Source organism: Trichechus manatus, unplaced genomic scaffold (assembly GCF_000243295.1).
Source record: "Trichechus manatus latirostris isolate Lorelei unplaced genomic scaffold, TriManLat1.0 scaffold00001, whole genome shotgun sequence".
In the NCBI taxonomy this organism is placed as follows: domain Eukaryota; kingdom Metazoa; phylum Chordata; class Mammalia; order Sirenia; family Trichechidae; genus Trichechus; species Trichechus manatus.
Genome location: NW_004443937.1, coordinates 36,790,839 through 36,816,451, shown reverse-complemented (window position 1 = coordinate 36,816,451; position 25,613 = coordinate 36,790,839). Strand labels below are relative to the sequence as shown.

General features: G+C 41.3%; 1 protein-coding gene and 1 long non-coding RNA gene across 13 annotated transcripts in view; one reads left to right on the top strand and one right to left on the bottom strand.

Annotated features, from left to right (window-relative positions):
- Positions 1-8,347, bottom strand: part of SLMAP (sarcolemma associated protein) — a 148,913-nt gene extending 140,566 nt beyond the window's left edge. For all 12 annotated transcript variants that reach the window (XR_002823310.1, XR_002823309.1, XM_023727552.1 and 9 more), the window contains exon 1: positions 7,903-8,347. Coding sequence is in view for 10 of the 12 variants with exons in the window: in XM_023727552.1 (XP_023583320.1) it covers positions 7,903-8,100 (198 nt within the window). In the remaining 2 variants the exon portion in view is untranslated. The remainder of the gene's footprint in view (positions 1-7,902) is intronic.
- Positions 8,348-9,670: 1,323 nt separating this feature from the next.
- LOC111821135 (uncharacterized) lies at positions 9,671-12,294 on the top strand. Its single transcript, XR_002824600.1, has 3 exons — positions 9,671-9,980; positions 10,073-10,221; positions 12,255-12,294. It is a non-coding gene; the product is annotated as an uncharacterized LOC111821135 (long non-coding RNA).
- The last annotated feature ends 13,319 nt before the right edge of the window (positions 12,295-25,613 follow it).

Sequence of the window (25,613 nt, the reverse complement as noted above, 5' to 3'; positions counted from 1 at the left end):
TTCACCAACACCATAATTCAAAGGCATCAATTCTTCTTTGGTCTTCCTTATTCATTGTCCAGCTTTCACATGCATATGAGGCAATTGAAAACACCATGGCTTGGGTCAGGTGCACCTCAATCCTTAAAGTGACATCTTTGCTTTTTAACACTCTAAAGACATCTTTTGCAGCAGATCTGGCCAATGCAATGCGTCATTTGATTTTGTGACTGCTGCTTCCATGGGTGTTACTGTGGATCAAAGTAAAATGAAATCCTTGACAACTTCAATCTTTTCTCCGCTTATCACGATGTTGCTTACTGGTCCAGTTGTGAGGATTTTTGTTTTCTTTATGTTGAGGTACAATCTATACTGAAGGCTGTGGTCTTTGATCTTCATCAATTAGTGCTTCAAATCCTCTTAACTTTCAGCAAGCAAGGTTGTGTTATCCGCATATCACAGGCTGTTAATTAGTCTTCCTCCAATCCTGATGCCCCATTCTTCTTCATACAGTCCAGCTTCTTGGATTATTTACTTAGCATACACATTGAATAAGTATGGTAAAAGGATATAACCCTGACGCACATGTTTCCTGACTTTAAATCACTGTACCAAAAAGAATTGGTCAACGTTCAACCATTTCAAGAGGTAGCATATGATGAAGAATTGATGGTACTGAAGGAAGAGGTCCAAGCTGCACTAAAGGCACTGGTGAAAAACAAGGCTTTAGGAATTGACAGAATACCACTTGAGATGTTTCAACAAAGGGATGCACCACTGGAAGTGCTCACTCGTCTATGCCAAGAAATTTTGAAGACAGCTACCTAGCCAACTGACTGGAAGAGATCCATATTTGTACCCATTCCAAAGCAAGGAGATCCAACAGAATGCAGGAATTATTGAATAGTATCATTAATATCACACACAAGTAAAATTTTGCTGAAGATAATTCAAAAGCACTTAAAACAGTACATCAACAGGGAACTGCCAGAAATTCAAGCCAGATTCAGAAGAGAACGTGAAACAAGGGATACCACTGCTGATGTTAAATGGATCATGGCTGAAAGCAGAGAACAGCAGATATATGTCTACCTGTGTTTCACTGACTATGCAAAGGCATTCAACTGTGTGGATCATAACAAATTATGGATAACAGTGCAAAGAATGGGAATTCCCGAACACTTAACTGTGTTCATGAGAAACCTGTACTTAGACCAACAGGCAGTCATTTGAACAGAACATGGGGACACTGCGTGGTTTAAAGTCAGGAAAGGTGTGCATCAAGACTGTATCCTTTCACCATACTTAATCTGTAAGCCAGAAGTAGTAGAGGTAACTTTTTAAAAATGTTAGCTGACTCAGAGAAATAATTAACCCAGGTTCTTTCAGTCTTCGAAAGTCATGATAGCATTTCAGTTATGCACCCAGAAAACCAAAGCTTAGATTACCTTTCGAGAGAGAAAAATAAAGATTTTTTTTTTTACAATAATTGTTTCAGAAAATCCACAGGTCACAATATGATAAATCAGAGTAAATGTCTATCAGTTGGCTTTTATTTCAGAGGGGGAAAGAAATCTAGATTCTAGTTCTAACTCCCATAGTTACTACTTGATGACCTTATGCAAATAACCTCTAAACATCAAACTCTTCTTGGATAAAGTAGAGTCAACCTGTAATTGCTCTACCTTCCTCCTAAGAGTGTCATACAGGTAAAATGAAGAAAGCACTGTAAAAAGTAGAAAGCTTTTTAAAAAGTATTGTTTTGCTATATGTAATAGCTCAAAATTAGTATCACCAGTCACAATATAGCCTATGATTCCACATTTTAGGTTTTCAATAGATAATGATTTTTTTACACAAAGACTACATATTGGTAATTGAGTTCATAATCTCAAATTGATGATCAACTAGAATGACCCTCCTGAGGTTTGCAGAAATGGACTGCTTTATTGTTCACATTTCATTCATTCAAACATTTATATAGTGCCTATTCCCTTGTTCTCAAGAGCTCACATTTGGCACAGCAACAGGACGTTTGCATCACAGTTATTTCATTGTCTATGTCCTATAATGGAATTGTGTACAAAGTTCTATGGGAGTATAGAGGAAGAAGCAATTAATTCTTCAGTTAGTGGGAGTTAGGAAAGGCTTCTTATTAGAACTGGACATCAAGGGATGAAGGGGAAAGGTCATTCTAGAAGACAAAACAGCAAAAAGGGCACTTGTTCCAGGAACAGTAAGCACTGTCATATAGCTAATGCACAGAGTTTGGGGCAAAGGAAAAAAGGAGTAATAGAAGATAGTGCTGGAAAAAAAGGAGAGTTTTTTGTTTTGTTTTGTTTTTTTAAGAAGTTTATATATCATGCTAAAAATTAATGGGCAACAGCAAAGATTTCTGAGCAAGAGTGCAGTAAGCTGTTTGACTACTCTAGTGGCAGTGTGTAAAGCACGGGCAGGAAAGCAGAGTCCACAGAACATTTCAGCAGCTCGCAAATACCACCATTTTTCTTGATTCAAATAACTATCAACTAACTGACTGCTGTGTAATGGGTCACTTTTGTGTGGCCTTTCTCTCCATGGTCTTGTAACCCAATCACTTGGGTGGGACTGTGCAAATAAGGTAATTATGGCTCACCAAGGGGATTGCTCAGTTTTGCCCTCCTGCTAGGCTTAAACAGAGCCATACCAGAGGTGGGAAAAGAGGATCTCACCACCACCAAGGAAGAAGAGCCAAGAGCAGAGTGTGTCCTTTGGACACAGGATCCCTGCTCTGAGAAGCTCCTGGAACCAGGAGACCAGGGAGGGGTGAAGGAGGGAAAGAGCAAGAGAGAGAGAGAGCTGTAACACTGAAGACAGCAAGAAGTAGTAGCAGAGAGATGGCAGCAGAACCAGGAGACCAACAGGAGACGGTGCAGTGGGCTTCCTGGCCCACGGAGCGAGAAAACTGAGCATCTTTGGGCAGGAGGCTTACTGGAGGCGTAAGATGCTTCCGAGCACTTGGTGGAGCTAAGTTTGCCAACTCACAGAGCTAGAGCTGAGCACCTTTGGTTTGAGGCTTAATGGCAAAGTGCGTTGCCTCTGGGCACTTATTGGCAGAGCTAAAAGAGCTTCGTAACACTTGCCCAAGCAGAGGCAGAGGCCAAAGGGCCAGAGAGAGGAGTGTCCACCGGCACAGCTGAAAAGAGGCTGTCCTGATGGAAGGATACAGAGCATTCCTGAACCTGAACTGTAACCTGTTACTTCCCTAATAAACCCCTAATCTTGAGTATTGTCTGTGACTTCTATGTGGCCACTGCATGAACTACCAAACTCAGCAGAGAAGCAGAGAGTGCTGTGGGAGGGACGGCTGGTGTCAGAATTGGTAAAGATGGTGGAGAGAGGAAGCATGTTTAACCTTCGCCTCATAGGAATCAGCCTTGGGCTGATCTTGATTCTCCTTTCCCCTTGTGAAGTTAGAAGAAGTCACACACAGCCTCTATGCCATTTTTATACTGACACACATTAAGAACCAATCTCACAATCTTTTCACTTAAAACTCTAAATGACAGGCATCCTATTTATCATAGAGAATAGATACTAGGCTTTAATATAAATACTACTTAAGAAAACCAAATAGGAGCCTGAAAAAATACAGAATGAATTTAACCTAAGCAATAAAGCCAAATAACTAAGTGGGAAAAAATGTTTTAACTGAATACATTGTCCGTATATTTAACAGCTTGAAATAACACATATAAGATTTCATTTATTTTCCATTACCGTGAGAAGTAGCATAGAAGAGAATAAAAACGGAGTCATGTGCCATGGATATAAAACCTAACCTTCTGAACATGTCTATGTTAATCCATCTTAAAAACTGTTGTTGTTAGTTGCCACTGAGTTCATTCTGACTCATGGCGACTCCATGTGTTACAGAGTAGAACTACTCTAGAGGGTTTCTAAGGCCGTGACCTTTAGGAAGCAGATCTCCAGGCCTGTCTTCCAAGGCACCTCTGGGTGTGTTCGAACCACCAAACTTTCGGCTAGTAGTAGAGGCCTAATCATTTGCACCACCAAGGGACTCCTACGTGTGTCAAATAAACGACTTTCTTACAAAAACTAGCATCTCTTAATGACCTATCTACTTCTACCAACAACATCAACAAAAAAATTAGGTATCTGTTAAAACACACAAACAAAATCAACGAATTTATGATGTGTCAGTCTCCCAAAAGCTGAGGCCAGGATCTTTGTGGTCACTTAGATATGTGAAGGAATAGGGGAAAAACGGTCTCAGTTGCCCAGTTCTGGAGACACTTCCTTTGCAATGACTTCCTTGCAATGTCCTTGGAATGTGACGTATCATTCCTGCCTCTACACCTTTGCTTGAGCAATTCCTCCCACTCAAAACTCTTTCCCTGACTATCTACATTCTGCCCTTTTTTCAAAGTCCTAAATTGCATCTCCTCCATGAAACCTTCTCATCCATAAACCCTTCCCTAAAATCTCCAGTCCACAGAGAACTTCTCTCTTTGCTGAAGTCCTAATGGAAAATTAATATACTTGTCTCTTTTCGCTTTCTGGCATTTAGTTATGTTCATTCCTACTGTCAACCTGGTCTATGCCCCTACAAAATCACATCACATCAAAACTGTTACAAAGCCTTGGAATAGCAGAGTGGTTATGAGCTCAGGTTTTAGACTCAATAATCAATATAAAGTGAGACTGGAAGTAGACTACCATTTCAACCACTAACTTGTCACCTGTCCCCGAAGCCTCAAATCGAATATTGCCATCCAAATCACAAGGGGGCAGTCCACTCACTATCCTTCTATGTAACCACCCTATGGGTAGATTTGCTTGTTCACATCAGTTACATCACATCTAAACTGCTGTTCAGTGATACCGCAAGTCAATAGAAGGATTAATAATTATTTCATTAATATTATCTACCATCTAATTTGAAGTGCTTGGCCTCCAAAAGGGAGTGAAAGATGACAGGGGTAGCATCGAAGCAGAGCAAAAATCAACTGCTATATCCCTGAGAAGATGATTTGGGAAAGAGTATTCTACTCTGCTTTGTGGCAAACCTACCACGCTCCAAAATGCAGGTTTAAATATCATAACACATTCCATGAACTTAACATTAAAAAATGTCACCTAGATTTTCATCTGCTTCTGTACATTTTGTAAATTTTCTACAATGAACATGTATTACTTGGATAATCAGAAAGTTTCAAGGGTTTATTATTTTTTCCAGCTTTTAATGAGCCTCCCATGATGACCAATATGGAATGCAACGGTCACCCACAAATGAAAGTCAACCAAAAAGCTTATTACTCTAATTTTCCACTTCCCAACTTTCCACTTTCCACTGTCCAAAAGTGCCAATCTGGACAAAGTTCTCAACTTCATTTGTTTGCAATTTAAAAATTACTTCTTCATATACCATCACACGTGCACAAATAATTTCTCATTACCTTCCTAAGACTGAAGAGCATTATAGCAAACTGCAAAGAGCTGCCTAGATGACTTCCCCTCCCTCCAAGTACTGGGCCTTTAATAAGGGCCAGGTACAGGGTGCTAAGTAATTGATTATCTCAATCTCAAAACAATAGTATGTTTGTCACCAGACGGGAAAACTAAGCTTAGAGACGTTAAAAAAAAAAATTGCCTGCAGTGATGCTTATAAAAGGAAATATTTTTCCGTTAAATAAACAAATTTGCTGGGAATATATATCAGGCCCAGAGACTTTTAATGTAATCTTTTGTTATGAGACAACTGCAGCAGAAATCCTCAAACTGGAAATTTCACACAGAGAAAACAATAAATGATATCTCATCAAACTGTCTTCTTTGGAACTCTGTACCTCACAGCATCTGGCACATACTAGATGGCCAATAAAAATCTATTGTCTGATGAAACCTAAATTTTAAATAGTTAATTCCTAGAAGAATTTGATCACATGGTAAGAACTGACTGATCATTTGTTTTCATGAGACTGGGTGATACGATAACCAATAATTATATGCATACCTAAAGTAACAGCCTTGGATTCTGAGCATAGTGTAGCTAATAAAGTGAAAATGATAGAAATAAACCAAATGTATCCTTTAAATATAAGTTCTTCTAATAACAAATTTCGTTCAAAATTTTAACGTGTCATCTCAATTTGCACGCTAAACATTCACTATTCATATATTCTTAATCATCTCAAAATAAGCTATTTTGAGGGCTTTAGTACACTGTTCATGTAATCACTATTTCTCAAATAAGTAAAAGAAAAAATCTGAGTCTCCTTTGAGTCTGGATCAAAGTAAAGAAAAAAAGAAAGTATTTTTGCAAGAATGTACTGTGAGCAAACCTGCTTTCTGATTAGGTTAAACCTTAACAGTGGCCCAGGTAAACAAAAAGACAAAAAAGTAAAAGCTAGTTAAGGCACTAGTAGTTAACTGATCTTTGAATTAGATTGCTGGAAAAATGAACTCTACGAATATTCACTTTAAAGTATTATGAGTAATCTACAAAGTCTCTAAGGCGCCCAAATTTTAGCTTTCAGGGAGAAAAAAGGGTCTGTTCCACAGGTAAATGAGTATCTGGTGTTATACAGAAAAATGAACATACTTTTCAGTTCTTACCCTACACACAGAGTAGGGTTCAGATATTATGCAAACACATAGCACTTTGGCAGTCTTTCTCTCCTTTCTTTAAAAATAATTTATATAATAACTCCAAAATTCAATAACTGCAGAAGTGTGTTTTCTCTCTTCCCTTTGAGGCTCAGGTTTTTTTTTTTTTTCTTCATTTCAAAACACTACTCTTGAAGATTTAAGTTCTTCTTTTAAGAAAAACTTAATTATTTAGCTCAGAAAGTCAGGAGGTGAAACCCGAGATATTTCTATTAATCTTACATAACTTACTTTAAATTGGAACTGAGTCAGGAGTTCATCTAAAACATCAAATTTAAGCACGAGATTGAGCTCTTTAATACTCTCCACACACATCAAGAGTTTTAAAAACTGAAAGTCTTACATAATCTTTTTTTCGTATTCTTAAAAAACATATGTATAACAAATTAAGGAGCTAACATAAAATGCTAAAATGGTTACACTTAAAATGAAGAGCACAGAATTTATCTTATCACAACTAAAGATTGCAATAATTGATAGAATAGCAGATAATTTCAGAAAATAAAGAAGTTAATTTCCTAACACTGACTTTTAAACATCACTTCTGAAAGTATGCATGAAGTATTTTTAAGTAACAGTTCTGCGGGGAACATCAAAAAGTGATTTGCAAAAGCAATCTGCACATAGGTTTGCCCAACTTGTAAAAACTCTGAAAATGTAAAGTTACAGTTCTTCATATTTAATTAAATAAGCTTTGATTATTGCAAATTACTCTGTCACGGGTAAAAATGTATCAAGTCTTTCTCAACAGTAAGTTTGTTAACACAGGCAATCGCCCTTGCTAAAAACGCCCTAATCAGAACTCAACTGAAAGCTATGTGTTCCGGAGGCTCACCACTGAGACACCTGAGCTCCTGAGAAACACTGGCCGTTGATGCCTCGCATTGCTCTGGGAACTGCTGCTTGCTTAATAAAGCACTGAACTGCAAATTCACCTTTCTAAAAAGACCGAAAGCGAGATGCCAAGTTTCACTATCTAGTTTTCGGAAACGAATTAGGGTTTGGGATTTCACTGGGAATGACCATGTTATCAAGATGCCATCGCCCTACGAGGCATTTAATTACAATACCTTCTCTGTTTCCCATTCAACCACCTCAATTAAATTTCCACTAGAACCAGGCACACCAAAAGGTAGATTCTGTGCTCTTGCTGAAAGTCCTCTGGGTGCAAACCCTGGGATTCTACACACGTTATGCCTCTCGCAGAAAAGGGGTGCGAAAAGTAAAGAGTGTTGGACAACGTGGTGACATTACCTTGCCCGTCTTGTGATCAAACCAGACGAGAGCGTGGTTCCTTGACAGCACTTTGCAGTCAAAGGTGGCATTATTCTGCGCTGGTCGACAGCGGGCCACCGAGCGGCCGATTTTGATGGGCTCGTCCAGGTAGACATGACGCTCCTGAAACGGATGTGAGTTCGGGCGGCAAGTGAAGATGGCCAAGGCTGACGGCATCGAGGACAGACTGGGTATCTCTCCTACCAGGGACAAAGAGGAGTTCCTCCGGATCTGGACTGCCCTTCACAAGCCTCCTACCCCTATCCCCCTGCCCCAAAAATTTTAAATTAAAGCAAACTGCGCATTGTCTAAGCATAACCAGTGAGCATCAACAACTCTTCACTTGGGTGGGGAGACAAGCCAGCACAAGCCCCATCACCTCCTTTAACACTCAGCAGCACCGTGATCACAAAAAGTCCCCAACTGGCAGCTTTCAGTCCACCTTCTTGCCTGGGAAAAAATGGCTCAAACATCGGACAGCTTCGGCCAAGAAAACTCCTGGAAGACAGTTTGGGGACTGGAGGTATCCAAGCAGATGAGTCACACACCAATTCTTGTGTTTTGTTTGGGATCGCGGCAGCTTTTCCCCCTCGCAGGCGGAAACAGTGCAGCACTGCAGCATGAAGGAAGTGTCGGTTCCGTGCGGCCAGGAAGGTCCCTTCGGGCCGAAGGAAGGTGCAGCCGAGCACCTTTGGGCAGCCACTACCCGTTCTCTAGGACCTCGCGGGTGGAGAAGTGAGGGGGCGATGAGACGGTCTAAGCGGCCAGCGGGACCGTCTGCATTGCCCTGCTCCGCGGTGGCCGCCCCGGGAGGGGGCGCGGGGTCCCCGGCCTGGCACGAGCCGAGGCGGCGGCGGTGGGAGAACCAGGCGCGGGAACCGGCGGGGGCGCGGGCAGTGGTCGGGCCGGGGTTCCCCGGCGCCTGGCGGGAGTCCCCGCGACCAGGGCCGGGATCCGGCTCCGCAGGCAGGGCTGACCGAGAGAGGCGCAACCCCGCGACCCCGGGAAACAAGGGGGTCCCAGCCGGCGGGAAGTTGGTCCTGGGAGGTCTGGACTCCTGGTCGCTGCTCAGCACACGGGCCGCCTCCCCTCAGGGTCGCCCCCGCGAGGGTCGCATCTCAGGGACGACAGCCGCAGCTCCCAGCGGACGAGGAGGTGGGGGAGGGAGGCTGGCCCTGGGGTTGGGGGAGAGGCCTGGAGGCCCCAGGATGAGTCCGCCGCAACCTCCAGCACTCGCGGCCCGCCGGGCACGCTCAGGCTGTGCCTGACGAGGCAGGAAACTTTCCGACCTGGTGGAGGAAATATCAAAACAAACGGCCGTCAGGCGCCGGTGCCCGCCCGCCTCAGCCCTCGCCCCCCTCAGCCCGCCTCACGCCAGCCCCCACGGCTGGCCACGACCTCGGCCGGCCTTTCCGCGGACCGGCAACGGGGGTTCGGAACCCGGACGCCACGACGGATCCTGCCTCCGCCGCCGCCGCCGCCGCCGCCGCCTCAGCTTACCTTGCCAGCGCCGACCGCCATAGTGACTCTGACTGAAACCTACCCGGTGCACCACTGCGGGAGCGCGCACCCTTCAAGGGCCCTCCTACCCCCTCTCCCGCGCCGTAGTCCGGGGACGTCACGTGAACGGCGCCGCGGTAGCCATGTTGGTCGAGGGCAAAGAGAGGGCAAGCTGTTTTTAACGCGCCGCCTGGACGCCATCTTAGTTAAGGGCTTCAAGCTTCAAACCACGCGACAACCTGGACGACCATTTTGGTTAAGGGCAAGGAAGAATTTGTGGGGTGAAGATTTCTTAAACAAAACCTGCTAACGTTCTCTTTTACCTTCTTCGTAAGAAAGGACCAACTTCTACTAAATTTTACTTACTATAGCTCTGTTGAAAATACCAATGATGAAAGAGAACAGATTCATCTAAAAGAGACGTTCATGAGCAGCCATCTTAGCTATGGGCAATATAGTCTCCTCCTCCCCCACCGGTCGCCTTATGTGTGAACAGCCGAACTCCCACAAGTCTCAGAATTTGTGCACTTAAGATCAGAAGGGCTGCCCTTCCTCAGGTAAATTCCTCGCCTTCAGAAAAACTGTTCCTTTAGTTCCTGCACTCTAGTTTGAATGCCTGGTTTTTTTGTTTTTGTTTTTGTTTTTTTAGCACTGGGCCTATTATGTCCCCTTGGACTCCGGCGGATTCTACCCCCAAGAAGTAGACTTCAGAAAGTTTAAAATCACGTTGCTTCCTGAGAAAGGTCGAACAATTTCTAATATGAAAAAAAGGAATATTGCTCCGCTCACAATATTAAGGTAAATGAGGAGCCATTGGTCTAAAGAAGGAATGACTTTGCAAAATCTAAAGTAAAATTTCAAGAAAATATGGAGGGAAAGAGTCTTAGTTCTTTTCGAATCAATGGTGGCTTCATTCTTTAGATTCCTGTGATGACAGGCTCCGCCACTGTATGATCCTGGGCAAATTTCTAAACCCCTCCGAGCCTCGTTTTCTTATCTATAACGTGAAGATAATAATACTTAACTGTTCCAAGAATTCTAGGTGATAATCCATGTTGCTCAATAAAGAGTGACTATTACTTATTCCAATACTTATAGACAGGGTTTTGGTCCTGTCCTAGGTTCTGTGCTGGACCCTGGGTACACACAGGTGAACAAAACCGCTACCCCGCCCTTGGAGATTACAGCCGGTATTGTGGGATAGGAGTAGGGGCGGTGGTGATAAACACAGGTACAGATAAAATTCACTTTGATGTAATCAGGGCTAAAATAGAGGCAAGCGCTGGATGCTACAGGGATTAGGGAGGTGCTTCTGGAGGAGGTAACAACTAAAGGAGCGTAGGAAAACCACAATAAATACGGTATTTGCGGAATGGATTCATAACATCTTCAGGAAGATGGAACAGCAAAAAAAGGAAAAAGTCTGTTTGAAACAGTGCACCAATGTGCCTGGCATACAGTAGTGACTCAATAAATATTTGATGCACGAATGAAAATGACATACTGTTACTCATTATTAGAGGATAAGGTAAGAGTGCTACAAAGCAATTCTGGAGAGAAAAATAGGCATTAGGTTATAAAGACCTTATATTTTTTTCTAAGGAATATTCATCAATTCAACAAATATGTATTGAACTACTACTGTGTTCTGGGAACTTTATTCTGTAGATAATAAAGATACATTGTAAAGCTTTAACTTAAGAGGATGAAAAGTTTTCTGGTAACTTTTACCCTTGTATGGAATAAAATAAGATAGGACTCTACAAATCCCTAATGAGTTCTGTTCGTGAATATATAAGTCAGTTATCCATTCTTTCATTCATTCATTCTATAAATAATTAAATGCCTGCTGGGAGACAGATAGGGTCACTATGAGTCAGAATCTACTCAATGGCAATGGGTTTGGGAGACAGACACTTTGAAAGGCACTGTAAATCAGCAATGAAGAAAAAAATTCCTCCCTTGAGTTGCTCATAATTTAGTTGTTGACACAATAACATTGTTGCTATAATGGAAAGTATGAAGAGTAATGGGAGCATGGAGGAACAGTTGTTTAAATCGGGACTTGAAAAACAAGTAGCAGTAGGCCAGGTAGTCTCGTAGTAGTGGCATAAAGAAATTGTAGGCAAAGAAAATATCAGCAAAGTCCCAGAGGCTTTAGAGAACAGAACCTTAAGGGAATTACAAGTAGGTCTATGTAACTGAAGCCTACCCCAGTGGCGTAGTGGTTAAGTGCTATGGGTGCTAACTAAAACATTGGCAGTTCAAATCCACCAGACACTCCTTGGAAACTCTATGAGGCAGTTCTGCTCTGTCCTTTAGGGTCGCTATGAGTTGGAATCGACTCGATGGCAACAGGTTTGGTTTGTTTGTTTTTTTTAAGGGGCAAGGTAAAGTGAGGAAGGGGTGGGGACAGACAGAAGTGTGGTTTCAGCTGCTGAAAGACTTATAAGCAATGCAACAGACTTAAGAACATTTCCATCTTCCTTCAGGAAGGCCTGAATAGAGTAATCAAAGTCAAGTTTTCAGAATCGGACATGGCATCACCATTTACCAGCATTGTTATCTATGGTGACTAAGTCTCAGTTTCCTCATCTGAAAAAAGCGCAAAATACCTCACAGAATCTCGTTAGGAGTAAATAAGATAGTGCGAGGAAAAATACCCATCCTGATGCTTGGCAAAAAGTAGATACTAACTGAATGTTAGTTTTAATTATTATTGCTAATAGTGAGAATTCCCCAGTCTTCCACATACATTTGTATTATACCTAATTTGTATATGGAGAAACTTAATCACAGATGTATAAACAAAATGTCTCTTTATTTTTCAGCCCCTCTGTTATATCTGGTCAGAATCGACTCCACGGCAACAGGTTTGGTTTTTTGGTTTCGTTTCTGCAGTATGTCTTAAAATTAATGCTGAACATAACAGAATGGACTTTCTACTGCTGAGACTGCTGGGACCTGGTAGGGTAAAACACCCCACCAAGCTCTGCAGATTACTGGAAATGCCAAAGTGGCATTGAGGGCGTTCCTCACCCACTGGTATTCTGCAGGCTCCGAAAAGGCTTAAATTAAGAAATCTCATACATGAGATATTTTGGATTCTAAGCCCTGTGGGTGTCCCTCTCTCTGATTCTGTATCCATACAAATTTTTAATTAAACAAAAAATGTCACATTAAGACCTTTGGAACGGCAGTACGTATTTCCCAATGTTGTAACTTTCTCTACCCCCGCTTTTGATTTTATTTTTTTACCTTTTTTACAAACTGAGGAATATTACTGCCGCTGTGATCCAGGCTACTTTTCAGTCTCAGACAAGCAAACGAAATTTTAAAATTATTATCTTAGTACCATGAAAGACCAGCAATTATTAGCATTTCAGATGTGTAGGCGGCAACTCTGTAAGCTCTCTTAATATGTCACCCACCCCCAATTGATAATGATCTCACTGGACTTTAACCAGTGACATATAATGAATATAATGAATTAGGAACACTTGTATAACTACTTAAGCAGAGTTATCTAGATTGCAAATATAGGCAAGCAAAACTAATTAAAGGGGAAGCTGGGATTACTCAAAGATCAAAATTGACAGTGTGTAATATTTTTAATGGCACAACACTGGCTTATTAAAACTGAAGTTTGATCCTCTTCCCACTAAGGAAGACTCTCCTCATCAGGGAGATCCTCATGAGTGGAAATACCCTGTCATTTCCCAGGTGCCCAGGGTGGAGTGGCCCACCCATTCCAGAGGCACTGCTCATCTATTTTTGGCTTCCTGGTTCTTCAGGAAATAAAGCAAGATAATTACCTGAAGACAAGTGAAGACATTTATTTTTCATTTAGCAGTCTTTTTCTATGGCTTTAAAGAGAGGGAATCAGAATATTAACTCTAGAAAGGATTGTGGATAGTTAATCCAACTTCCTAATTTTACAAATTTTACAGGCAAGGAAGCTGAGGTTCAAAGAAAGAATTAACCTTTACTGAATGTGTATTTAAGGAGCCTGGCTGCTAACCAAAAGGTTGGAGGTTCGAACCCACCAGTCACTCCGCAGGAGAAAGATGTAGCAGCCTGCTTCCCTAAAGATTACAGCCTTAGAAACCCTATGGGGGAGTTCTACCCTCTCCTACAGGGTAGTTATGAGTCGGAATCAACTCAAGAGCAATGGGTTTAGCTTTGGTTTGGAATGTGTATTTACCGTGTGTTAGACATTTTTCTCATGACATCTCTGTGTGGTAAGTATTGTTGTTGTTAGTTGCTGTGAGTAGGCTCCAACTCATGGTGACCTGTATAACAAAAGGAAGCATTGCCCAGTCCTGTGCCATCTTCGTGAGTGTTGATATGTTTGAGCCCATTGTTGTGGCTATTGTGTTGAACTATCTCACTGAAGGTTTTTCTCGTTTTTGCTGACCTTCTCCCAAAATGATGTCCTTTTCTAGCAATTGGTGTTTCCTGATGACGTGTGTCCAAAGTAAGCTAACAGAAGTCTTGCCATCCTCACTCCTAAGGAGCATTCTGGCTGTATTTCTTCTGAGAATGATTTGTTTGTTCTTCTGGCAGGCCACAAAACCAAAACCAAACCCATTGCCATGGAGTCGATGCTGACTCATAGCGACCTTATAGAACGGAGTGCAGCTGCTCCATAGGGTTTCCAAGGAGCAGCCGGTGGATTCCAACTGCCAACCTTTTGGTTAGCAGCCATAGCTCTTAACCACTGTGCCACTGGGCTCCTGGCAGTTCATGGTGCATTCAGTATTCTCCACCAACACCTCAATTTAAATGCAGTAGTATTAACCCCGTCTTTTGGGTAGGGAAACTGAGGCTCAAAGATATTAAGTGACTGATCTTAAATTACCGTGCTAGATCCAAAGTACATGCTGCTGCTTTTTTTTAATATCAGTATTGATTTTTTATTGCATTGTATATATTCAAATAAACAGAAATAAGGAAGGTAAAAGTAAAGCCCTCCCCAGCCGCATCAAAAATTCCCAGTCTAGAGCTAACTGCTATTAACTACTGTGAGCTGTATCCTTTCAGACATTTTTTCTAAGTCACATGAGGCATGCTCTTTTAAAAATACCATGTAATTTATTAGAAATGGGAAAGTCAAAGCTAAGAGTCTTATTCCTAAAAGTGATAAATAATTTATATCAATAGCAAAAAGCCCATATTTTAGGGTTGGGGAGAAGAGAAATGATGTTTATTTTTGTCACTGTCGTATAAGTTCCTTTTGATTACTGGAAGTATCCTCTTGCTTTTTATAATCAATTTAAGAATGTTACTTGGAATGTAGGAAATGCTTAAGAATAAAAGGGCTGGGTCAGAAAGCCACATGAGGCATTTTCTTTCTGAATTTTTATTGGTATATCTGGGTTTGTTTTTAAATAACTTGGTCACCAATTAAAATATCTGAGACTCTGTTTATATGTGGTAGTTTGGCTCATCTAGTAGCTTTTTAAAAAAATATTTTAAGAGTATTTTTTATTCTGGGAAAATTACAGCATTTTGAGTCATCATTTTTGAGTATAATTATTTGTGTTGCCTTTTAATAAGTTCCATTAAGGCTTTTGTTCCAGAAAAATGCATTGTTGCTACTGTACCACACTGTCATAGATAATGGTCAACATTAGCATCTTATTGAATGGCTATGTTTTAGAGAACTGACCAATTTCTTAGGGCTCTTAGGTCTTAAGTTTCCCTAAGAAGACAGATTGAAGGAGAGTGAAGAGTCCTATGCAGTAAAATGAGTCTAGAGTGTCAGCCACTCCCCTACCCCCACTCCCACCAAGCTCTCATCCAAGCATGCCCAGCAAACAAGGCTATGGGGAAGAGACCATTTGTGGAGTCTTTCCCATGCTTTGAGCAAGGCTGGCTTCATGGGCATATGACCTGTGCAGTCACACAGGGCCCAATACTTGGAAAGACTCTGCTGTCTTGAAATTCTTAATAATTTTTTAACAAAGTGTCCCTCATTTTCATTTGGCTCTGGGCCTCTCAAATTGTGTGGCTCATCCTGCCTTGAGCACAGTGCTTTGAGAATCCAGTCTCCTTCTCTGGGCTTGCTGTGTTGACAAGCGCAGCTCATGAAATGCTATAGGAGAAGTTAGTGGGCTATTAACAGTGAAGAAGTATCTTTATAGAAATGAGACCTTTTTAAGTAAAACCAGACAGCTCCATCTCCCCGTTGTCTGGAGTCTAGTCATATGACTCAGGATCAATGGCAAAGACAGTAGCAGAAGAAGAAAACTTACCTTGATTTTGTAACTTATCTTCTCACTCTTGTTTAGACTCTGAAGTCAGTCTTGGAAATGATGAGGTGAATAATATCGAGTCAATATAGAATTTCTATCTCCCCCCAATTTTTATTATAAAACATTGTCAAATGTACAGAAAAATTGAAATAAATTACAGTGAACGCCCACATATACACCACCTTGATTCAAAGTTGTTACCATTTTGTCATGTTTTTCTTCTCCATCTGTCAGCGTGTATATGTGTTTCTGAACGACATATCAAATAGTGACATCATGATACTTTACCTAAGAACACAGTCTCCTAAATAACCACAATATATGTTTCTTTTTTTTTTTTACCCAAAGTATTTTATTGTTAATGTAGAAAACTTGGAAAACAGAGAAACATAAAGAAAAAGGAAAAAATTATCCATAATTCTGCCTGGGGATAACCACCATACGCAGTTTGGTGCTCTACAGAAAAATGTCATCATTCTGTACTTATTGTTTTATCTGTATAGAATTAAGCATCTCTACTTATTTTCATCCTTAACAGGAACATTTTCCATGCCTCCTTTGGAAGGCAGAATAATGACCCCTCAAAGATATCCCTTTCTTAATCCCCAGAACCTGGGAATATGTTATTTTACACGGCAGAGGGGACTTTGCAGATGTGACTAAGGGTATGGAATTTGAGATGGGGAGATTATCCTGGATTATCTGGGTAGACCAACTCAGTCACATGAGTCCTTAAAAATGGAAGAGGGAGACAGAGAGTAGGTTAGAGAAATGTGACATGAGGGCTCTACCAAACGTTGCTAGCTGTGAAGATAGAGGAAGGGGCCATGAGCCAAGGAATAAATGTAGCTTCTAGAAGCTGGAAAAAAGCAAATAAACAGATACTCCCCTAGAGCCTCCAGAAAGGAACTCTGTCCTGCTAACACATTGATTTTAGTCCATTGAGACCCCCATGGACTTTTGACCTACAGAGCTGTTTGGCTTTGAAAACAATAATGGTTAAGGCAGTGTGAAAATAAAGTCAGAACTGTTAGGTTTTGCTCTGCAAGGGGATTAGATCCTCTGTGGCTTTTCTGAGCCAGGGCTGTGCTTCCTATTTACAAACTAAGTGGTAGGGGCTGGGATTGTCTTCCAGTCCTTTTAAGAGATTCACTTGGAATTATGGAAATTGTTTTGAAGAAAATCATCTACTCTGAATCATTCTCACAGATCTTTGTACTTGTCTTACACAGTTTATAATGAGACACGAGTATGATGTCTTGCTTAAATGTCTGTTTCCCTTCTGGACTTTAAGCATTGTGAGAGTAAGGGCTCTGTTTTTGCTGTCCATTGTTTCTCTAGCACCTAACACAGTGCCTGGCACGTAGTATGCACATAAATACGTGTTAAACGATTGGATATTGGCTACAAGAAGATAAGGCCAAGTCTGGTTCTTGAGTGACTAATGAGAAGCTAAACTGCTCTTGTTTTCAACGTGAGCTTGGAAACCTCTTTGTGTATGATTATGCTTTATGGAGATTTTTTTCCTTCGTGTAGATTTGGACTGTACTGTCTAAATGTCCTTCTGGAGACATCTCTGTGTTCCTACATACATGTGAGTTTGAGTTCCTTCCAAAAGTTGGTCTCAGGAGGTCAGGAACAGATTGTCAGGAAAGACAATGAGCGGTGTCGGTGTCTTTACTTCCTGCTGGCAGCAAGCCCTAGAGTCCAACGGGCAGGGAGCCCACCCTGGGTTCTTGTACTGAAGTCAGATTGTATTTCACTGTTCTACAGCCCAGATGGAGCAGTTTGGGGGCAATGGAGTTAAAATAACCCCTGACTAAAGCAGTGCCCCCTTGTTGGAAACGTTTATGAGAGCTACAATCAATACAAAGACTGCTCTGCTTTTCCAGGAATGGTCACTTCTGGGAGTGTGGAAACGGGGTGTCATTATTAGACTGAACGGCAGAGCTGAAAGCCTGTAGGCATTTCCACACCAAGCTTTGGGGAAGGGTATACCCAGGGCCAACTTTTTTCTGTGCACTTTAAGTCACAGTTCTGTTTGGGCAAGTGTTTTGAAAGAAGGGTTCTGGGAATAAAAATTTTTCAAAGTAGCTGTTATTGGTTAGACTCTTGAGTTTGCAAGCAATAGAAACTGACCTTGGCCAACCTAAGCCTATGGGAGTTATTGGAAAGACATGGGGTAGCTCAGAGAATGAAAAGAAATGCTGAAGAAGCAAGTCTCAGGGAAGCTGGGAAGCAGAGCTGATCAGTGACAAAAGCCAATAAACACCACCTTTAGGAGGAGTCAGCTTATCCTTCTTCAAACCTTGGGTCACTCTTCTCAAGATTTAAATGCCCCAGAGAAGCTGATCGAGCTAGCTTGGGTTGCATGCCCACTTCATGGCAGGAGGGTGGGATTCTTCGAAGGGCGGTTCTACTATATATGAGGAAGAGGAAGGGTTTCCTAAAGCTGTTGCCAGAAGAAAGGAGAAGGATTGCTGGGCAGGTAAAAACATTAGCTGTCTACTCTAATGTAAATGTTAATGTTTACTCATCAACTTACTCACCAAGTGCACATTCAGGAAATTAGCCTTCTTCATGAGCGCCTTAGCAAAGAGATATAGTTGCCCATGGAACCCAGGCAGGTCACTTCCTATTTGACCTTGGACAAATCATATCCCCTCTCTGAGCCACAGTTTCTTCATTTATAAAATTTATCGAACAGTTTGGACTAGATGTTCTCTAATGGCAGAGGCGATTTATGGAGTGTAGAGAGCCAGAAAAGAGGATCAGGAAACCTGAGTTCACCTCCCATGCCTAACACTACCTGGTGATGTGACCTTGGCTAATTCACTGGCTAATTCTGAGTTGCCTTGTATGTAAAATAAAGGAATTGAAGTAGACACTTTTCAGTTCCTTCTAGCTCTAAAAGTCTATGATTCTATAGAAGGGCAGATGGAAGATGCCACATCAGTCTTTCCCCCAAAAAAATCAATGGGATATCCTTGTTCTTAGGAAATACATTCTGAAGTATTAATGGGTAATGAGGCATGCCTACTCTTAAATAATTCACACACACACAGAAAGGGAGAGGAGGATAAAGCAAATATGGCAAAATGTTAAAAAGTGGTGAATTTGGATAAAGGATATGTGGTCATTCTATGTGCTATTCTTGAAACTTCTAAGTTTTTTATTATTTCAAGATGAAGTACCAAAAAAAAAAAAAAGAGTCAATGGAAGGGCAAAAGGAAATCTGCTCCTCTGCTTGCATGTCCAAAAGCTTTTGATGAATTATTTGTGTGACAAGTGAATATTTGTATGTCCCTATTGCTAGATCCAAACTCTCTAGGGGAAGTTCTCAGTGCGAAGGAAGGAATGCACTCCTCAATGAGTCTTCCCTGTTAGTGTGACAAAGCTCCACTGTGGACCTGTAAGACACTGAATAAGGCTTATCTATTCACTCCTGCCTGAGGAGTCTGACTCAGTGGGTGGAGATTTCCTGTTGGCTTTTATGCTTTTATTTTGTTTCAACAGTTGTTTGGGAGTAGGTATTTCAGGCACAGCGTATGTATTTAATGCTTTGTACTTTTTAATATTCGTCTAAAACCCAACAAATATCTCTATCAAGTTAGTACTAACTTGATTTGAAGCCAAACATTACTAACTTGGCATAGTCATTTCTTATTCCCAAATGGTTGCAGTATCTAGAAGGATATTCATTACAGCATTGTCTGCATTAGCAAAATATTGGGGCTGACCTAGAGATCCATCAATAGAGTATTGATTAATAATGGTACATTCTTCAGTGGAATATTGTGTAGATGATAAAAAATGTGAAGCAATTCTATATGAACGGACATGGAACAGTCTCCAAGGTATTTTGTTTACGCAAACTTATTTTTACTTTAATGGTGAGATATCATAAAGTTAGCTATTTAAAAGAGAATTTTCTATCTTTTACTATTCCTAATGTAAATAACACTTTCTAACACCTATTTTTTCCTTCAGAAGAAACTTAAAAAAAAGACTTTATGCTTTACAACAATTTTAGATTTACAGAAAAAAAGAAGATAGTAAAGAGACTTCTATATCCTACACCCAATTTCCACTATTATTAGTAACTTATGTTAGTATTGTATAATTTGTCACAGTAAATGAACCAGTACTGATACATGATTATTAACTAGGGTCCATAGTTTATTGAGATTTCTATAGTTTGTCCTTTTTCTTTTTTTTAATTTTATTTTTGTTTTAGATGAAAGTTTACAGCGCAAATCAATTTTTCATTCAATCCAAGATATATTTTTAAGAGCAATGTGCAAAACAGTAAAAAAATTGCTTAAAAAGCTGATGAATAAACAATTAATGTTTTTGCCTGCTCAGCGTATGCTTGCTCATGTTTAACCAAACCAGTGCCATGGAGTTGATTCCAACTCATGGTGACCCAGCATGTGCCAGAATAGAACTGTGCTCCATAGGGTTTCCTTTTCTTTCTTTCTTTTTTTTTTGGACATATAGAAAATAGTTTTTATTGTGAAGAAGGATAAAAGCACATTTAACAAAACTAATTTATAGTTCTTAGAAAACATTGCATTACATGACCTTGTCAGTAGTTAAAAACCAAGTCAAATTCCTGGAGAAGGTGGGTTGAAGGCTGGATGGGTTACACAGACAGAGCAATATCACTTGACCCCAATGTAAGGAGAAAGGAGGCTTCAGATATCAGGACCCCTCAAACCCAAGTGGTGTACAGCCCTGGCTGCTTAATCTGTCTCTATTTCCCAATAGATCTGAGTGGACTGAGCAGAGCTCAGGGTAAGTGCACTCAGCCCTGGGAAACTGGGAGATCTGTGGGTGGGCTGTTTCTATTCTCCTCCAAGAGAAACTTATCTTCCAAAGTTTAAATCCATTTGAGTCCAAACATTTATGGAGCATAGGTGGTGCAAATGGTTAAGCACTCAGCTATTAGGTGAAAGGTTGGAGATTTGAACTCACCCAGAGGTACCTTGAAAGACAGGCCAGATGATCTGCTTCTGAAAGGTCACAGCCTTGGAAACCCTATGGAGCAGTTCTACTCTGTACACATGGGGTCTCCCCATAGGGTTTTCAATTACTGATTTTTTAGAAGTAGATGACCAGACCTTTCTTCTGAGGCATCTCTGGGTGGATTCCAACCTCCAACCTTTTGGTTAGTAGCTGAGCACATCAATTGTTTGCACCACCTAGGCACTCCTGTATATTTATATGCAGAGCATTTTCTGGAAAAATAGACAGGAAATCAGTAGGAACCTCTGGAGAGGAGAACTGTGGACGAGGGTAGGGGGCTGGGAGAAAAGGATGGGAAGGAGACTTGCTTTTCACTTACACCTTTTGAGTTTTGTACTAAATCCAATTTGTTTAAAGTTTTTCAGTGTAGGGGTCAGTGCCCCTTCACAAGTAGTTTGGGTCCATGACTTCTTATCGTTCTTTTCCCACAGCTAACCTCCTCTTTGCAGATAGTAGATGATTAATAATTGTTCATTTAATTGAATCAGTTGGATTGATTTTGCAGTTCTTTCAGGGGCATTGCTGCATACATTCTTGCTTGCTGATTTAAATATGGGCCTGTTAGCCCTTCACATATCTCCCTCTTTTCTATCCTAAAGGAAAAAGATAAAACAGACATTTATTTTCTATTCTAAAGAATTTAAAACTTAGCTCGATAGCAGACATAATTTGGTGCATCCTTCGTTGGAAGGCATTTTGGTATTATAAACCAGCGTATAAAATATGCTCGTGCTGTGATCCAGTAATCCTAGCCCTAGGAATGGTGCGTCTACCTAATGTGCACATTAAAAATGATGATTCTAGGTCTTCCGAGGACGGTGTCTAGAAGTATTCAGAATGGTCCAGTGCGTGACCTACTGTCATGGGCTGTCCTGCAGTACAGCCTTTAACAAAACTAGGCTGTCCCAAACCCCTGGTAATAGAATTGTTTATCTTTATACCAAGAAGATTGGTGAAGCACCCAAATCCCCATGTGGTGTGTGCCCAGGCTGACTGCCAGGAGTTCGTGCTCTGAGACCGAAAGTTCTTATGAGGTCATCCAAAACAAAAAACACATCAGCTGGAGCTACAGTGGTTCCATGTGTGCTAACTGTGTCTGTGACAGGCTCACATGTGCTTTCCTCATCGAGGTGTAGAAAATCAATGTGAAAGTGTCGAACACACAAGCACAAGAGTCAGCTAACTAAAAATCTGCTTTTTGAATAATAAAAAAATGATGATTCTTATCTATATTTATTGATGAGGAAAAATATCTACAGCCTGCTGTTAGGTGATAGGACCAGGTTACACAATAGCGATGTGTATGGTCCCATTTATATCACATTTCATACGGAGCACTCTTTGTGTATGTAAGAAGACATCTGGGAAAAATTAGGAAAATATTATCAAAATGTTAAAGATGTTTCTCTCCAATGGATGATTTTTAATTTTATCTGTATTTTTTCATATTTACTTTTTTTTTTTTTCCGGAGTACCCATTATATCGCTTTTACCAAAAAATGAAACTATTAAAAAGAAAAAGCATTCAGGTGATTTTGTATGTTTTGCTCATTGACTCAACAAATATTTGTTGATTGCACCCGGGCATCCTAGAGTTACCTTTCCTCTTTTACAAGCCACAGGATTTTCTGCGTGCCTATGTGAGAAAGCACTGAAGCTAAGTCTTTATCAAGGCCTGTTTTGTAAAATTTAATCACCAGAAGAAAATCAGAACAGTAATTGCCTCTGCGAGAGATGAGTGTAGGCATTAACAAAGATAATGGCAATGTTCTATATTTTGATAGGGGTTTTGGCTACAGAAGTATGTTTGTCAAACTCAGAGAATTTACTCTTAAGATTGTGCATTCCTTTATGTATCAATTCACACCAAAAGAAAGAAAAACTGTAGACAAATTGGAACTTAGTGATACTGATGTGTGTAATTTACTTTGAAATACACCAGAAACAAAATGGATTAATGGATGGATACAGGGATGAATAGATGGATAGATACATAATTAAGCAGATATAATAAAAATTTCATAGAATCTAGGTGGCGTGTATACACGTGTTCACTGTAAAATTCTTTCAACTTTGCTGTTTAAAATATTTCATAATAAAATGCTGAGAAAAATGTGGGCACCAATCATGTATTGAAGATGTTTATATTTTATTCTATAAATTGAATTCAGCAGGCTGAGTTCTGGAAGTTGCCCTCAAGAAAAATTTAACCTTGTTGCATAGGTAAACTATATAAAATCATATGTATATATATAATACATGTCATATATATTATATATACATATAAATACATGTATACATTTATATATATTTTACATTAGTGACAGGGCTGGCTTCATGAGTATGTGACAGCTCTGCTGTTGCCATTTTGAAATTCCTAGGTTTTTTTTTTTTTTTAATGAGGGGCCCTGCATTTTTTCTTTGCACTAGGCCCTATAAATTATGTAATCAGTCCTAATTAGTGAACAATAATAATATTACTAACAGATATTATGTCCTCTCTATGTCAGGCATTGTGCTTAACACTTTACATACATTACCTCATCAAATCATCACAAAAAGACTGAAGAGATAGGTACTATTAATATCCCCATTTTACAGATGAACAAACTAATGCTCAAAGAAGGTAGGCTACTTGCATAAATTCATACATTTATTATATTCTCAGTATGCATAGTAGCACAGTATACATAGTAATGACTCAATAAATAAATACATAATCATAATAGCAGCTTCTACTTATTGAGTACCTTCCATGAGCCTAGAATGCTCTGACTGAAATCTGACATGTTCTCCCCAGACTCGCCAGCTTTGCATTACTTCCTGAAGGTCACATTCCCTGCCACCCTAAATTAGGTCAGGCCTGTTTTTATGGTACCCTAGCCTTCTTTATAGTATGCACCACAATTGTAATTAGTTAATTCTTTATTTAATACATGTCTTCCCTTCTGAACTGGAATCTCAGTGAAGATTAAAAAAACCCGCTGCCGTCAAGTCGATTCCGACTCATAGCAGCCCTGTTGGACAGAGTAGAACTGCCCATAGGGTTTCCTAGGCTGTAATATTTACGGAAGCAGACTGCCGGGTCTTTTCTCCTGCAGAACCCCTGGTGCATTCAGACCACCAGCCTTGCAGTTAGCAGCTGAACACTTTCACCATTGCACCACCAGGGTTCTTCTTCAGTGAAGACAGAGACCCATTTTTATCTGTTCACCACTCTATTCCCAGCATCTAATGCTATACCTGGAACATAGCCTGCCTGCCTGCTTGCCTGCTTGGCAGGTCTTTATTATGTATTTTCTCATTTAATCCTCAACCCTGTGAGTTACAGATTATTACCTTCATTTTAAGGAGTCCTGGTGGTACAAACGGTTAAGCACTTGGCTGCTAACCAGAAGGTTGGTGATTTGAACCCACCCAGTGGCTCCGCAGGACAAAGACATGGTAATCTGCTTCGGTAAAGATTATAACCTAGGAAATCTTATGAGGCAGTTCTATTCTGTCATATGGGGCCACTATGAGTCAAAAATCAACTTGATGGGATTCTGGGAAGATGGTGGTGTAAACAAACCATCGTTCCAACTCTCGCCCACAAATACCACAAGAAATACAACAAGGAAATGATGCTTGGCCTTGAGGGACTCAATCTGGGAGCAGAGGACAACAGTGGGGAACTGTAGACAGGCAAGAGGCAACAAATCAACAAAGAGCCAAATACAGTAGGAAAATCACTTCTCCCATCATCCTTGCCCCTCCCATCAGCCATGTGGGCTGCTGGCAGCTGTGAACTGGGGAAGCAGCCCTAGCAAAAGAGCCTGTTTCCCTAACCACCACACCCCCTGCCTGTACAAAGAGACAGGACCCCAAGCTACTGCTCTAAAATCAACAAGGCAGACCTCCCCAGGGATCAGAGCATGCCAGCACTTCACCCACCTGGACACTGTCAGCTGCAAGACTGCTGAGAATTGCTACAGAAGGCCCCTGCAGTGACGTCTGCTTCCACAGTCAACACTCTACCTGCCTCCCCATACATCTCATAGCTCAGCCTCTGTAGCCAACAGGACAGACCTCCCTGGGGATCAGTTTGGATCTGCCTACTGCCCCTTCTGGTCAGCACTGAGGACTGCTGAGGCTGCTGTGTGCTAGAAAGCAGGCATCTTGAGTGGAGGCTACACCCACAGCCAGCATACTACGGGGAGAGGCGGGGTCTGATAGCAACAAGGCAGACCTCCCTAAGGGTCCAGGCAGAGCATGACAGCTCCTATCCTACCTGGTCATAGACAGCTGTTAGGCTGCTGCATTTTGCTACAGAAGGTGCCCTGCAGGTAGAATCTGCTCCCATAGTCAGCACTCTACCTACCTGCCTGCAAACCCCATAGCTCAAGCCTCTGAGACCAAAGAGACAGACCTCCCTGGGGGTCACTTTGGGTATGTCTGCTGCCCCTTCTGGTCAGTGCTGAGGACTGCTGACTGAGGCTACTGTATGCTGGGAAGCAGGCATCTTGAACGGAGGCTACACCCACAGCCAACATACTGCGGGGGCGGGGGAGCTCTGATAGCTACAAGGCAGACCTCCCTGAGGGTCTGTTCGGAGTATGACAGCCCCTCCCCCACCCAATAACTATCGGCTGCTGGGCTGATACAAACTCCTACAGAAGAGTTCCTACAGTGGAGCTATGTGGTGGGTTACCTAAGTGGAGACTGCTCCCCCAACCACCACAAGGCCACTGGAGCTCTGAAACCAACAAGACAGATCTCTTGGAGGTCCTTCCGGGGAGTGCCAGCCCCTTCTGCTGAAATGGAGATTTAAGCAGCCCCCATAGAGCAGGGAAGGAAGCCTCAGGCAAAACTACTGCAAAACCCAGCCCCAAAGAGGGCTCACTCGATGTGGGTTTTCTGACGGAA